General features: G+C 39.1%; 1 protein-coding gene across 9 annotated transcripts in view; it reads right to left on the bottom strand.

Annotated features, from left to right (window-relative positions):
• The window catches only part of apbb2b (amyloid beta (A4) precursor protein-binding, family B, member 2b), a 65,109-nt gene that overhangs the window by 29,162 nt on the left and 19,229 nt on the right, over nt 1–16,718 (bottom strand). For 7 of the 9 annotated variants that reach the window (XM_036582915.1, XM_036582914.1, XM_036582917.1 and 4 more), the window contains 3 exons: nt 11,213–11,306; nt 9,242–9,295; nt 7,618–8,619 (listed from right to left, as the gene is read on the bottom strand). In XM_036582915.1, coding sequence (XP_036438808.1) covers nt 7,618–8,617 — 1,000 coding nt within the window. In that variant the 5' untranslated portion in view covers nt 8,618–8,619; nt 9,242–9,295; nt 11,213–11,306. Of the gene's footprint in view, nt 1–2,526; nt 2,637–7,617; nt 8,620–9,241; nt 9,296–11,212; nt 11,307–16,718 lie in introns of those variants that run through there. The other 2 variants (XM_036582921.1, XM_036582924.1) reach the window with 2 other exon arrangements.

Here is a 16,718-nt window from a genome sequence, read left to right as displayed (position 1 = left end):
TCACCATTCTTATTTAACCAAGTGAAATAAATATATTTATTGCATTGTCTTTATTACGTTCCATCATGTAAGGTCAGATCAGATCTATTTGTTAAGTTTAATCCATTTTTATTTTACAATTTTATCTTTTTACAGCATTGTCCCAAAGCAGCTTTACAGAAATCTGGGTCCAGACCCCTAACGAAAATTTCAAGGGAGACCATTACGGTAAAAACTCTAAGAACATGAGGAAGAAGCAATGAGATGAACCAAATCTCAAAATGTAAAACTCTGTAAGAGTATGAGGAAAAAACACTGAGTGTAACCAAGTTTCAAAAGGAGAAACTAAGAACATGAGGAAGAACTACTGAGAAGAACCAAGTATCAACTCAGTACTAGGTGGGTTAAAATCCCTTAAACTGCAAGAGACCCATATGTGGGCCCACCCATCTGTCCCTCAGTGTTGTAGCTACATAACTTGTATAATAATTTCTAAATAATTCATGAGTTACTGAATAATAAGCTTTAAGATTAACAACTAAATAATGCTCCTGCAGTCTAAGAGGTTCAATAAACAGGTGCTGGACTAAATAATGGAAACAGCACTGAAGCTACGAGCAAACAGATCTCAAAAGTTATCAATTAATATTTTGGTTTCTGTAACAACATGATTCTGTAGCAGAAGGTGAAAATGAGCAAACAGTGAGTTCCCTAAAACACAACAGAAAATGAACACATAACTCAATTAACGTCTGCTTAACCCAGTCCAAAGTGCTGCATCATCAGTATCAGAGAGAGTTAACAGTTCTTATAAACAAACATAAGTCGGCCAAAAACCATAAACTGGTAAAATAAGCACAAAACTTAGACCTCAGAACATGAATTAATAAAATATATCCTGATGATTCTGATTTATCTTTTAGACTTTGAACATCCAAGTGGTTTATGCTGGGAAGACATCAAAGGATGGTTTGTTTTTTGTAGAATGATTCCATTTCCAATGAGAAATTGTTCAAATATCAAACTGTATCTTTCGTATCTACTGCTGTAAAATTGGACAAGCTATGCAGAGCACTGCCATTCAATCTAATGACTTTAGATTGGAGTTCAGAGTTGACAGTTTAAAATGCAATCTGCTGAACTTTTTATTGTTGTAGAAGAAACGTCACTGTTGATTATATTAGTAATCAAGTGATATATATTTTTTTTAAATAGGCTAAAAAATAAAAAATGAACACATAGGTGGTCTGTCTGCTTTCTTATTGTAAGAGGGACCAATAGGAGAATTTAAAATATGCATTATCACCATACAAAATCAACATAATTTGAAATTAATAACACATTCTAAATTTGGGCAATTTCACAAAAACTGTTGCTCGCTACAATTTCTCATTATGTTGAATGGGATCCCAATGTGGAGATCATAATAGTCTCAGACTCTGTGTCAACGTTATTTTTTTCCTCAGGTCTTGCCTCAGCTTTGGAGTGAGGAAGACTTGTAACTTTTTTGTTTCGGTTAATTTTTTAATATTGAAGTATTAAACAAATACAGAAAGTTTTAAATAGTTGGAATGCAGGATTGGACTAAGACTGGTTGATAGGCTAATGTTTTTAATATAATAATATCTATCATTTATAAATGAATAGCAAACTAATTTCTTTTTGTGTGTGTGTAGTTATCTGGTCTTAGTGTTGACTTGGTCACGTCCACTCCTGGTCTTGCTCTCGGACCTGACTACTGCCAAGTCTTGGTCTTGACTTGCCTCTAACAGTCTCGACAACAACACTATGTATTCGTGGGTGGATCATATAGAGGTCAATTATTTGTGATCTCAGTAGTGTCTGGTAAAATATAAAGAACAAGTGCAGTATGGGATATGTCTGGTATGTCTGGGAGTGAGCTGGGATAAGATGCATCATGGGATTTGTAGTCCCCGGTGCATAACTGGGTCACCATAGTTGCTTTCTCACGCATCATTCTGATGGCCACACGTCGCAGAGAGAACATGACCTTCACACATTAAGCACATTCAAAGACAACATGAGAACAACACACACACAGAGTCAGGCTGACCTGTGATTTAGAGTCTGACTCAGACGGAGCTGTCGCCCCATCACTGAATCGAGAGAGAGGCAGAGAGAAAGCCAGACAAAAATAGAGAGATCTTGATATTTTAGCATGCGGAAAAACACCACCATACGTCCCATTTTCTGTTTTCCTTTCTTCTTCATCTCTCTCTCCCTCTCTCTCTCTCTGCAGTCTATGAAGCGCGAGCCAGAGGGGGAGGGGATCAGGGAGCTATTCCACAGCTGTAAACCGCACACACACACCACGCTAACGATCATGAACACACATGAAGCTCAAAGTTTCTGCATTCTGCTCACACATTTATGACACCCATTTGTCGTCCTCCCTCTTTTCATCCCCTCCTCTCTCCTCACCTCTGGCTGACTCCTTGTGCATGCATAAAGACAGACGATGCTATCTGCACAAGCTTAGCATCATCTACGCTCTTATACACACACTCACACACACACAGTACCTACCCTCGTAATTCACTATGACAATAGCCAACATGTAGTCTTTACCCAGCATCATGACTGAATAACTGAACAGCATCAAAACCAGCAGACCGCATGAAGATCAGAGAGAGAGAGAGAGAGAGAGAGAGCAGAGAGAGAGAAAAGAGAGAGAGAGGAGAGAGTGGAGAGAAAAAGAGCGAAGAGAGAGAGAGTGGAGAGAGAGAAAGAGGAAAGGTAGACTGAGGGAGGCTGAAAAAGGGGAAAGACAGCAACAGAGAGGGAGAGAGAGAGCGAGAGAGGGAGGGAGGGGAAGTGTCGGTCTCTGCTCTGTACTTGTTTGTTGTTTATTCTCTCTCTAAATCAAGCAGGAAGACAGACAGCCGCTTCCTGTCTGGTCTGGGCGTGTGATTGGCTGAGCCGGAAACACAAACCCCTCCCCTCCCTTCTGAACATTTGGTCGCCCCGGCAACCTCAAGATCATCTTCCCTGCAGTATCACCCAGTGCAGAGACATGTGACCACGAAAGACAGAGAAAGAGAGAGAAGAGGGAGAGGAAGACAGAAATCAAGACTAAGAGAGAGAGAGACAGCCAGATGTACTTCTCTACACTGTCAAGACTGACTAACATCTGTGTGTGAGGGCTGTTCACACCTGTTCTCAACCTGACACACACCTGTGAGTCCATACCTGGTCTGCCACAGCCTGGCGCTCACCCCGAAACCCACAAATCCTCTGGCAGCTGCAAGTGATACCAGTCAAACATTGGCAAACAGCAAAGTTTACTTATTGAAGAGTGTTTAAATGTAGCACTGAATCCACTCTGGAGTGCATAACATTTAAATGACACATGACACCGATGTGATACCAGATATCAGGCCAACATCAGCAGAAAATGCTAGGTGGGATATTAGAGGGAAAAATAATGAATCTGATTCAATCCTGTAACAAATCTAGCCTGAAAATATAAAGGTTTACATTGTGTGATGTTAACTGTGTAGTTCTTCCTGCGGGGTTGCAGAGTGATTGAGTAGTTTGAGTATGATAGTCTACTTTAGATGCACATTTTAAGTGAAGTGCTTCATTTAAAAACAGCTCATTTTAAAGCTTAGTACTTTTTAAGAAGAATATCAGTATTGGCCAATACTCGAAGTTTCAATATCAGTATTGGTATCAGAAATGAAGAACTGGTATCGTGCTGTCTCTACTGATACACTTTTACAAGGATTCTCCTTTGTTACGGTAAAAACTCTCTAAGAACATGAGGAAGAAGCACTGAGATGAACCAAATCTCAAAATGTAAAACTCTGTAAGAGTATGAGAAACAAACACTGAGTGTAACCAAGACTCAAAAGGAGACACTAAGAACATGAGTACTAGGTGGGTTAAAATCCCTTAAATTGCAGAAGTCCCATATGTGGGCCCACCCATCTGTACCTCAGTGTTGTAGCTACATAACCTGTATAATAATTTCTAAATAATCCATGAGTTACTGAAAAACAAGCTTTAAGATTAACAACTAAATAATACTCCTGCAGTCTAAGAGGTTCAATAAAGAGGTGCTGGACTAAATAATGGAAACACGAGGATTCTACTTTGCGTGCATCGAAGGGTTTATTTATATCCACGCCCCAGACTAGGGCTAGGAGAAAAAAATCTGTACAGTTTATACTGTGGGTTTATAATTTGGGATTTGAAAATAGTATGGCTAGATAAAGAAAGTATACAGGAAGCCCAAATAGGTCATTCTTGCAAAAGTGCCTCAAAACATGTCCATAAATACTTGATTGTCATAAGCATCACCCAGATAAACAACACTCGTACAATTCAGCAGCTCAACTGGAGCTCTATATGGCACCGCAAAACGTTTGTGGAGCTCATTTTTGTCTTTCTATTTTTTATTCCTATTTCTCATTATTGCAGTGTGTCTCCATATGTGTTTCTCATTACCAATATTTATCAGTTTCACTTTTTTGATTCCAAAAAATGTTGTATTATTTCTTTTCAACAATTGAATTTCTTAACTTCAATGATTTCCTTGTAAACAGGTAAAATCAAAAACCTCAACAGCTGTCAATGTGTTGCAGTAATGAGCTAAAATTGCAAAACACTGTATTTTGCAATCTGTATCTGTACTAACTTGTGTATATATACTAGCATATATATACTATATTAGCTTTGACATACTTCTCACAAGAATATACAGCTTGTAAAAAGAAAGGTTGCACACAAAAGATTATGGATATTCCCTCAAAGCTTACTGTGTTTTGGTAATAAGAAATTGTTCACCTAAATTGGAAAATGTAGCTAAAAGCAATTTAAAATCATTAAAATCAGTAAGTTTTTTTTAATTATTAAACCAAACATCACTGTTTTTTATGCTGTATTTCAAAGAAAGAAATATTTGTCATGTTTGTGAGAATAACCCAAGTATCTATATTCTATTATTATACTATTATTATATAATATTTTTATATTTATATAAAATAACAGCAGTGTTGGCAGTTCTGTCTTAATGCACATGATAGCTTATTTCTGGTGAGATCAAGGCTTCTGCAGAGTCAGTGGAGCGCACTGAATAACACATCTGCTCTGTACCTGTGAGCACGGGGAAACTAAACTAACATACCAATAAGACTTCTAATATTTGATTTGCCTGCCACAGTAAAGTGCTCTGGATAAAAGCACTTGTTAAATATGTAAGAGGAAAGACTGTTGTGAATGATTGTCTACTTCATAAATATAAGCATTTGATAAATATGTAAAAGTAAGGAGAATTTTTTTGAGTGTTGAATTGAGTGTTTTTTTGAGTGTTGAAAAAAGACTGGTGTGAGATATATGACGTGTAAACTTCACTAGATAAAGAAAAAAGTTTTTTTTCTGGAAGGAATAATTTGCAGTAAAACTTGTGTGTTCATGATTTTTCCAACTCTGTCTCCAGGAACAACCTGGAGCTGTTGATGATCTAACAAAAACTGTGTAAAACATGGCAGTTCTGTAGAAAAGCTGTGATACTGAAAAAAAATGCTAAACAGCGAAAGCCTGCTCCTAGATCAGTCACTCTCAGTCTGAGATTCTTTGTGAGTGGGGGGCGGTGGGGGGGGGAGGGGGGCGGTGGGGTGATACAGACTGAGAAATGGTAAACTCAGGGCTGTAGATAAGCGCAGGTGTGAGATCCGTCAGCCTAAGCAAACAACTGGACTGCCACAGCCCTCCTGGTTCATCCAAAGACAAAACCATACATCTTCACACAAGCTGGAGTATCTTATAACATCACATACTTTGGTCAAGGTGAAACCCAAACAGCTCACTAAGTACCAGGCAAATACACTTAGGTACAGAGGTAAACCATGCTCAGGTTCACACCATCTGACACAAGTTAAACTATCACAGGGTAAGGAAAGACATACACACATGCACACCACCTGCTGTGCTTTAGTTCTCACAGTTCATCCAAGAATAAAAGTTCTGTACACACCAACTACAGCTGGTCAAAAAACCCACATTGTGATCATACTGCTACATATTGTGATTACTACTATTAATTGACCGTTGGCAAAATTATGATGGACACGCCTTGCAGCCAGTCACAATTGTCTCTAAGTGCTGCTTCCTCTGCCAAGTGAAAGAAAAACTCCACCGAAATCTGCGGTAAGAACAGCGATGGCAGTCAGACATCTCCTTTTGAGACCCAACATCTAATATAAATAGAGGCCATTCTAAAAACTCTGTCCACCATAAAATGTAATGACATGCTTGGACCCCAATGATCGCCACTTGGAGTGTAATCTGTAGATGGTAACTCAGCTCTCATTATGAAAGTCTACAAAAATCAACATGTTCTACATCAGTTTCAGATACGAACTGAACACAAAATCATTGTCTTAGTCGCAGCAATGATAATTTACACATTAAACTTTCTTCACTCATTATTCAAAAGCTTTTGAGGAAAAATCAATACAAAACATGACTTTTGTTCACAAAACATGGCTCTCTTTTCACTTTTCAGTAACGTTATCTTAGTTCTGACTGGCATCTAAAAAATAAATACTATGTCTGTGGGATGGCCAACTCATGACTGTGATCTGTTGCTGTGCTGTGTTTCGGAGAGTGGAGGGATTCTTCCTCAGAATTGTCTGTGGGCAGGAGACCCCCCCTCCTAAAATTAAAAACTCTTCAGATCTACACAACAGACGTGAATGGCTTATTCAGTATTAAGAATAAGGATAAATCACACTGAAGAATGTTAAAATCAGTTAGCTAACTAGTTACCTTCAGCTTAACATGGCTGAAGAGCATTCGATAACAGACTAAACAGGACTGTGCAGTGCTTAGATTTGTGATAAGACATTAAGTGTAAAGATAAATAAATGTCCAATATTTATATGTCTACACTGAACCATCTTGTTAAGCCAGTTTATTTTCGAATAAGAATAAATAATGCTTTCAATTCTTTTTTTTCCCAAAAAAGTTGGGACACTCTGCAAAATGTAAATAAAAACAGAGCACAATGATGTGCAAATCGTTTAAACCCTATACTTAAGGAACAAAGGAATTTGTAATTAAATATAGGCACATCATTGCATTCTGTTTTTATTTATATTTTGCAGAGTGTCCGAATTTTTTTGGAAACAGGGTTGTAAATTTTCTTTTGCGGTACTGAACTTTTTCATCTGTTAGCAGAAGTGGTCTGGCTTCTACTAGACGGCCTTAGTTGAACTATTGACAGACATAATAACAGTGATTAAGGGAGGTGGGCTGAAAACAGTCACTTGTAATTCACATTAAAAACATATTGGCAAATTTATAATATGGTGGTGAAAAACTGGCTTGCATTTTTTGACCAAGATCACTTTCTTCTGTTGCATTACATGAACTTGATTCATCAAAATGGCAAAAGAAACACTCATCTGGAGCTGTGACTGGTGAGGATGCTTACAGCACACAGAAAAAACACTGTGATTGATTACAGGGCTCAACTGTGTGTTGCAGCTTTCTGCATATCACAATAACACTTAACAAACCATGTATTGTGCAACCCTATCACCGACTGAAGTAACCACCAAATTCCAGTCAAAAGGAAAACCACCATCACACCAACAGAATCTAAGCACTGACCGTTCTCCTCTGGCGAGCCCAGTGATGCGCTGTCTTGGGACAGAGTAGTCCAGCTGGACTCTTCGTCACTGTGTGGAAGGTTCTGAATGCGGTTCAAAGCACGGTCCGTCTTGGCACCCGTCCGAGGCCTGTCTTTCTTCGTCTCAGGGGAGGAGGAGGCAGAGGAGGACCCGACGGAGAGCAGGGGCGTGTCTTCAGGGCTGCGCTGTTTCCTTGGTGACGGAGGACTGGGGTTCTTCTGCTCTTTCAACAGCGGTTCAGTGATATCATCATCCTCCGCACTTGGCTCATCCAGTGTCAGGTCATCAACATGCGACTCCAGGAGGCTCTTGGCCTTTCGGAACTGCGGCGACTTCCTGTCGAGGGTGAGCTCCGTTTTTTCTGACAGAATGAGCAGATCGTCAGAATCCTCCTCAAACGGGTTTGTGTTGGAGTCCTGAACTTGATCCTCCTCAATAGCATCATCGTCGTTAACAAAGTCGCTTGTGTCCTCTTTAGCTAGCTCGCTAATACTGTCAGAGTCATCAGTTTGAGTGTGGTCAAGCTCTGTTCGGCTGTCAATGCTTAAATCCAGGTCAGCATGCAGCTCGTGGTCTACAATAAGCTCAGAGTCTGCTGTTGTGTTTCCAACCTCGTCCTCATTGGTCGTGTTTTTGTTTTGGTCGTGCAGTTCGGCTGCTTTGCGCATCTGGTTGGCTCCGTTTTTCGCCAGTTTCAGGTTGGCTGCAGAAGCTGTGAAGGAGGAGGTGGATGATGATGAAGCAGGTGGGGCGGGGCCATCACTCAGGCCCATAGCGCTCTGAATGCTTGTCAGTGCATACTTCTTACGACACTTTGGGGGCGTGGCCTGGCCCTGTTTGACGACATCGCCGCTAAGCAGCTGGTTGTGGGAGGAGAGTAGACTAAGGGAAGTGGGCGGAGTCGCAGAGGGTCCATTGTGATTGGCCACATCCACAGAAGGGGAGGAGTTACATGGGGAGGGCACGCAGACTGACATCATGGCTGAAGAGAGAGAAAAAAGCATCAGTAAACATTAAATGTAAAGAAGACCTTTTTGTTATAAAATATAAATCACTTAAAGAGGCAGATCTGGAAGTATAACATTCAAAACAATACTCAGACTATACAACTGTGTAAGTGCATTTAAAGCAGATAACAACCTATAGAGCTGTTCTTAGATGAGTTAATATGCCAAAAACATGCAGCAACTCTGATCCCAGCCACAAGCCAATTCATACAGTAAATACATGGAACACTCTGACAGCCAGTGGTCCTGCTGTACTGCACAATACTCTTCATCTGGGAGGAGAAAACTGAATTACTCTGCTTAAAATCTAATTTATTTGGAGGGAACTGAAGCCGATTGACAGCACAGATGTTACGGGTTTTGATGGAAATCAAACCTGAAATTGAATCATGGTGGTGGAGAGACATCAATGGCATTTTGCGAATGTTCTACACAAATTATTCAAACTGAGTTTCACAGAAAGAAATACAATTGCTAGGAGAAAATGAACAAATGAATTGGCATGCTTGGAGTGAATTCATATGCAAGTTCTATATAAAGACAGACAGAAACTGACACAGAGGCATGAACAAAGAGAAAAAGAAAGGGTGTGCTCACCTTGGAGGAGTTTTGTTGTGGTATGTTTTTTCAACAGAGGCTGTTGCTGCAAATCTATGAGAAAGAAAACATTAAAGAACGTATAATATCTGCTGCAGATGTTTGTACCTGTGACTATGACATTAAAAAAGATGTGCAATAACGCACATAAGGGTAAACCTACTGCACAAAAACAAGGATTCTGGTTTATTACAGTGCTACATATTAAATGAGAATTTTCTGAACCCCCTTTAAATGCCACATGGACATCAACTGCTCATTTCGTCCTGTTTTAATATAGAGGCACAGTCCAAATTTCTCTCCAAGTTATTCAGACTTTGTACTATATCTATAACTAGGTCTATGTTTATATATGTGTGTGTGTGTGTGTGTGTGTGTGTGTGTGTCAGAGAGATATTTTGAAGCTGAGGAGTGAACCAGATGTTTGTGCCTGGGAACACACGCCCCTTGGGTGGACTGAAGACACGCCTCGATAAGTACAGTGTCTTAAATTACATTACACAGATCAGTAGTGCTCAATTTTGGCTGGTATGTTTGCACTGTGGCTATAAACCCAATGATGCATGAAGCTAGCAAATACACTGTTGTACTCATCAGATGAATATTACTCTGATGTGCAGTTGCTTCAGCAACTGTCAGCAATCATGCACATTTACTGCTACTTTAAAATAATAATTACCATAAAAGTAAAAGTAGTCATCTAAGTAATTACTTGAGTAAACGGACAAACGTGTACAGAGCCCTGAACAAACATGAGGGCATGTGCGCAATGGTTACAAAATGAAATTCAAAGGCAACTACCAAACTGACCACTAAGCAACAACAAATACTAAAATGTACCAACTAACACACTCATACACACAACAGCATGAGAAGCAATAATGTTTTCCATAAGACAGAAACAAACTCGCCTGGGACAACTTGTGTGTTCCTTAATTTCACAGTCATGCGCCCCTTTATTTTACACTCAACAAACGACACTTGTGTCTTGTTGCAGAAGAGCCAGAAATTAAGTGCATTATAAATATAACAATGGTTCATTTTCAGTATCTGTAACCTCCCAAACTTTACATATTATCGTTTTCAAGAGAGTTAAAGTCTTTTTCGAGGCTTAAGCACTTCCTGCCTTGAACACTGATGTGACGTTTGGATTTGGTAGCTTGTATGGAAAACTTTCCTTGAATATATAAAAAGTACCTATATAAGCGTATACATTTACTCACAAATACAAGCAAAATGGTCAAGTTTAGAGTACTCTTAAAAAATAAAATCACTGAATTGTTGGCCTGCATACTTTCTTTGTCTCCCTTTGCCAAAACACAATGAACACCTGAGTAGTGATTTCAGTATTCGAATACAGGCACCTCACACAGTTAACCAAGTACTTGAGTACCCGTGTACATCCCTAGAAGGTTAGGGGGTAAAAGTATTATTCCTTAAAAGTACACTCAAGCAAGAGTATAAAGTTTCCTCTATTGAACTGACTTGTACAAGTGTAATATATTCAAAACACAACTTGAGTGTAAATGTAGTACATTACTACCCACGGCTGAGAATCAACAACAACAATAACTCTCATTCTCAGTCCTAAAGACCTGATATGTTTTTATCTTTTTCCTTGGGCTTCATCAGGTTGTCCTTGTCATGTACAAAACCCCTAATTTTTTCAGTTTTTTACACCATTTGAAAATGCCAGTTGCTCTTAACATTGTGTGAAATAAAACGTTGTTACATTCATGTGCAGCAAATTTAAGAACCTTTTTTCTTCTACAATAAAATACCATTTCAGAGTTACATGGCTTTGTTACAGTGATATGAAGGGCGTGACAGTTACGTGATCTGAGACAGGTTTGTTCAAAGCAGACAAAACAGAGAAATCTGCAGTGTGTGGGGTTTCCATGACCAACATATCTCACTTAACATCACGCATACACTTATGATAAACAAGCTGTGTCACTTTTCCGTACTCACCAGAGAGCCGAGGATTGTGGGTCTTTCCACAGAGCCTCTGGGGCCATCATCAGAGTCCCGGCCAATCACAGCGAGCCAAGAGAACGCTCCACCTCTGGTTGGTGAACAAGCAGAAAATTGTCTTATTGCTAATGTGCTCTGAAATGCTAACAAGAGCAAAAAAAAAAGGAAAAAAGAAAAAAAAAAACAGGCTGGCTTCAACACTGCAGCACAACAGGCTTTGTCTGTTTAACATACTGGAAGAAAACATTAAGTGTGTGTGTGCGTGCTTGGAGATCTCCCACTGTGCCTGTAAACAGCTTGCAGTGAGAATATGTATCTGGAGATTATAAACAAAAATAGCTGGGGTGGAAATACACACACACACACACACACACACACACACACACACACACACACACATACACACATAAACACACACACACACACACACTTCAGCGACAATAAAATAGCAGGTAAATTGGATTGTAATTCACATTCAAACACATTCAAACAATAAACAGTTGCCCCATGCCTGAAACTATTTGAAAGCAAATACTCTTAACTCGTCCTCAAGTAAGACTGTGTCAACAAACCCAGAAAAAAAGGAAAAAAGGAGAGAGGCAGCCAACAAACGGGACCAAAGGTTAGTGTGTGTGTGTGGTGAACCTTAATTGGAGATGTCCAACTTGTGGTTAACCTCCTTCACCATCGTCTCTCAGCCTCTTTCAGCCTCTGTCATCCTGTCTTAATTTCTCACAGTCCTATATCTCTCTTCTTCTCTCTCATTCTTCACTCTATACAATATGTATTCATATCTTGTACAACTTAAGAACATGTTTCTTGTTCTCTTTCTGTTCTACCCTCTTATCTTTCTCGTTTATTCAATGCAATATCACCCATGCTGTTTTGTCTGGATGGTGCCATATGTGTGTGAACTGATCTTTATTTTTTTTCACAGATTCTTCCACGTAATTAAATAGTTGAGATGTAAACAAAGTAATTTAGAGATGAAATGCTGGATTCTACAGAAACTTGCTTGTAACACTCGGACAGGGTAGTGAGATGCAAATGCTGAGAATCTTTAATAAACAGAATCCACAGAGCAAAAATCAGAGTAGAGACAGGCAAAGAGTCAAAAAAACAGAAAATACCAAAAACACAGGATCACGGCTCAATAAAGTCACTGAGAGTGGCAATACCTCGCAAGCAGGCAGAGTGAGAGTCCTGGTTATAAAGAGAGGCTGATGAGCAGATTGTAGGCAGATGTGTGAGTGCGGGAGGAGTCAGCTCTCAATACTCCGGAGAAGCTGATCTCTGAATGAAGGAACGGCCAGTGGGTGTGACACTTGCCCAATCAGATATGTTCACAGTGTAAAGTATTTAATCTCACTAAAAGCTACTTGAAAGAAAGTTGGCACACAAACAGATATGAATATGCTGCCTGTGACTTTGTTTTATAGTTAGCTCTAATAGTTTTTCATAGTTTTGAGACAAGATTTTGGCCTAAAACATTTATTTTTTAAATCCATTCATAGCGGAGATGTTTATACATGGTGTTGTAAGGCAAAATAGTCCTCAAAGAAAACTTCTTTTTTCAGATTTACAACTATTTCACCTTTATCGACATTACATATGAAAAGACACATGTAGGTTCACTTGTCATTTTGGATAATCAATAAAATGGCTGTGTCTGCAGTTTAGACATCAAAACCCCTGGTTCCTATCAGCACCACTGTAAAGAATTCTGCGTCTGTAAGTTTCTCTACAGTTAATCACTTCACATCAAACCACTCTGAATGACTTTTTTTTCAACCACTGAATTATGGAGAAATTTTTTAACATTGGTGGAACTCTGCTTTAAAACTATGGAGCTTTTTTGTTAAAGTGCTTTACTGCTAAAATGCCACTACACAATTACTTGATTACCTAGTTCATTATCTAATTAATTGCATTTAAATTTGATGTTATTCTATATCAACAGGTTTGAGACTGCTCTTCTGAGTTTTTGCTTTTGTTTTGATGTCAAACAATTGACAAAGAATGACAAAAATATGGAGGTTTTTTTCTCTGCAAAACAGACTGTACACATGACAATAACTTTATCAAATTCATATCACAATTCACAGCACTATCTGATTGGTTCAGAAGCTTTCACTTCCCGAAGTACTGGTTGCTAATTAATGACTCAAAACAATACAATATTCATGTTGATCCTGAACACTGAAGTATTAAAATGCTGAGCTGAACCTGATTTTGTGTCATTTCTATGGCTCTATCTATAAAGCAAGGGCTACTACTATGACGGTGTAAGCACTGATATGATAGATATATCCAAAAAATGATCATAATTATTGTAAATAGTGGTCATCTGATGTTTAATTGGGTCATGCCCATTACACCTTAAACTACATTTCAAAACTACTTCCCACTCTCATAAAAACATTTGAATGCATAAGTGATTCATTGCATGGTTAAATAGTTCTTCTAAATGATGTAATATCTGTTGTTTACCTAAAAATGCCAAGTTCTGCTTAGTTACAAGTTACAGAACATTTCTTTACTATATAGCGGTGGTCCTCAAAAAGGGTTCTATTTAGCAGTGGTTCTCAAACTGGTCCTTAGGGACCCCCAGACAGGGACCACATTTTTGCTCCAACCCAACCTGCAATGCATAGAGATATAGCAAAAACATGGACCATCTGTTTGAGAACCACTGCTATGTAGAACCCTTTTTGCTAAGACTGCATGATGCAGTGAGAAGAATGCGATTGATTGCTCTTCTCAAATGAGCACTGCAGTGATCTGAGCCTCAAACAACGAACAGCCTAAATAACACAGCTTAAAGATTTTACATAATGTCCTGAGGAAAGTTGCAAAATACTGCTGAGCATTTGCAATTAGTGTGTGTGTGAGTTTTAAAAGATTCCAAGGAGGAGGGGGACAACAGCTACAGAGAAATATAGCCAGATTAACACACTCAACAGAAATTTGCAGGTTAGCTGTTAAGCTGCAAATGAACAAAGCCTTTTCACAACTCTGATCCCTTTGTAATGAAACTCTCTGCTGACATAACATTTCCATATTACTTAGACGCTAAATAGAGGTTTTCCATAAAGGTACAGCTTGACTGAACATGCTAACACAGCTGACAATGAATGGAAGTAATAGTAGCCACCAATTAGCTTCCTGTCATTTGCCTAAAGCTTAGTGGTGGCTACTGACATTATTCATGGTTAGCAACATTAGCAGCATTTGACTGAAGTCTTTGTTTAAGCTTGTCAAAATCTAACACTCTATTGAGAATTCAGCATTACTTAAACATTGCTAGAAATGAAGGCTATATGCAGCACATGAGCTGAGAAAATGGACTGTCTACTAGTCAGTAGGCTGAAACTTGTGGCTACTTAATATAATGCTGTAATAAGTCGTGGGCCCAGCAACAAGTCAATAATAAGCAACCTATGAGTGAAGCTGGCATATTTAATTTACTGTATCTTTGAAAATATTGTGTAACTTTGCTCAGTCAAAGCAGAGTTCACTGACAAAACTATACCAAACTGCATAACAGCCAACAAAGAGCACAAGCTGCTTCCACTCTTGAGGGCAACAAACACACTGAAAACAGTGATGTACTGAATGTGCTTAGTTTAAATCTGTACATCATGTTCATGTGAATAAAAAATTGACATCAACACGACTATTGCCAAAAGTAAGAAAACTGAAACAATATTATGAAGTACTTATTCTTGTGGAAATTATGTACACATTTGAATCAAGTAAATTCAAAGAATTACTTCAACGTAAAGCCTAAAATGACCCTACAGTTACTTGCACTGCTAGGTTTACTGCCAGGCTTGTTGTATATTTTCCACACTTTCAGTCTTGGTTTGACATAAACTAGAAAAAATCCCATAGTTTTAGAATGCTTCCATCCTTTCTAGGTCAGCACTTGAGCAACGGCTGCACAAGCCCAGTGGTGATTCTTCCACAGTGTTCAAAATATGTTATTTCCAATGTCTGTTTGCACTGCTTATCTGCACTGTCCATCGAAAACAGACTCGGGGTGTAATAACACATGAACGTAGACAAAGCTCCACAGAGGAGGCCGGATGGCCTTGAAGGCAGGGCAGCAGGAATAATTAAGCACACTAAGCTTTTCTTACTTCTGCCATTTTAGTCGAGGGTGAAACACAATCTAAACCAGTACTGCTGTCACAATACTGATCTGTACTCTTAACAGTACTGACAGAACTAACTGCAATATCGTTTACTTTGCTTCAGACATGAAATACATGTATGTAATTCTAAGTACTGTATAACATTTATTTTTGGCGCATCTTCTTGAGAAGCAAAACCAAACAAAAACCGTCCTATTAAAACATTCTCTTAGCATACACTGCTTTCAATTTACATGATTTAAATGTGTCACTCAGTTACACTTGACTAAAATGTGCTGCATGTGCACAATTATTGTCAAACGAAGTACATATACACAGCAACTGTGTTAATCTAACATTCATATAGAACCACTTGCCACATTTCAAACATTCAAATGCAAAACTTTTCAGCATAGAGTAGCAGTAAAGACACACTGGACCGTAAACCGTATTAAGGTTTAAATGTCAATATATCTGGAAAAATCATGATACTGAATTTTACTGCATTGTGTAACAAAAGATACTGTAGTTTGGAATTTTTCATTTGTTTTGATTTGGTTTTTCTTTTAATTTTACCCGATTTTCTCCCCAATTTAGTCGTCTCCAATTCCACCCGCTAGTTAGGACTCCCCCAATCACACGATGCTATCAACGCTAGGAGGGTGAAGGCTAACACAGGCTTCCTCCGAGACCTGTGAAGCCAACCACCGCTTCTTTTCGAACTGCCGCTCACGCAACGTCACTGGACAGCCGAACGCGCTCGGAGGAAAGCGCCAACCGCCAGATCTGTTACGTCAGCTAACAGACGCCTGCGCTGACTAGCATCGCCCACCCAGAGAGAGAGAGGCCAATTGTGCTCTCTCGGACTCCCGGCTACGGATGGCTGTAGCATCACCAGGGATCGAACTCGCGATCTCCTGATGATCTCCAACGCTTAGACGGTTGCGCCACTCGGGAGCCCTTTGATTTGGTTTTTCAATTTCAGTTTTTGATTTCAGTTTCAGTTCATTTTCAGGCTGCACTATTAGGTTCAGTTTGGTTGAACTTTCTGAGAAGCAGGAGTTTCAGTTTTGTTTTTACTTTGTTTCAGTTTTACTTTTAAGATGTGAGAGCAGGTATTTAACAAGGTTAAGTATCAAAATGCATAATTTTTATATAAACACTCTCAGCTAGATTTATTACATTGGAAACACAACCGTTATACAGGCTCCACCAGTGCATTAAGGAGTCACTAAAAGCTCAAAGGTGGTTTCCTGTGTCTTTATGCCTGGCAGTCAGCGTATCACAGCATGGTTTCATTATTCAGTCTTAGCATTGCTCCCTTTTAACATCACTGCCTACAAGTACACATCTGCTTTAGTCAGAAA

Source organism: Colossoma macropomum, unplaced genomic scaffold (assembly GCF_904425465.1).
Source record: "Colossoma macropomum unplaced genomic scaffold, Colossoma_macropomum, whole genome shotgun sequence".
Classification (NCBI taxonomy): Eukaryota; Metazoa; Chordata; class Actinopteri; order Characiformes; family Serrasalmidae; genus Colossoma; species Colossoma macropomum.
Note: the sequence above shows the minus strand (reverse complement) of the source record. Positions and strands in the feature narration are given on the sequence as shown.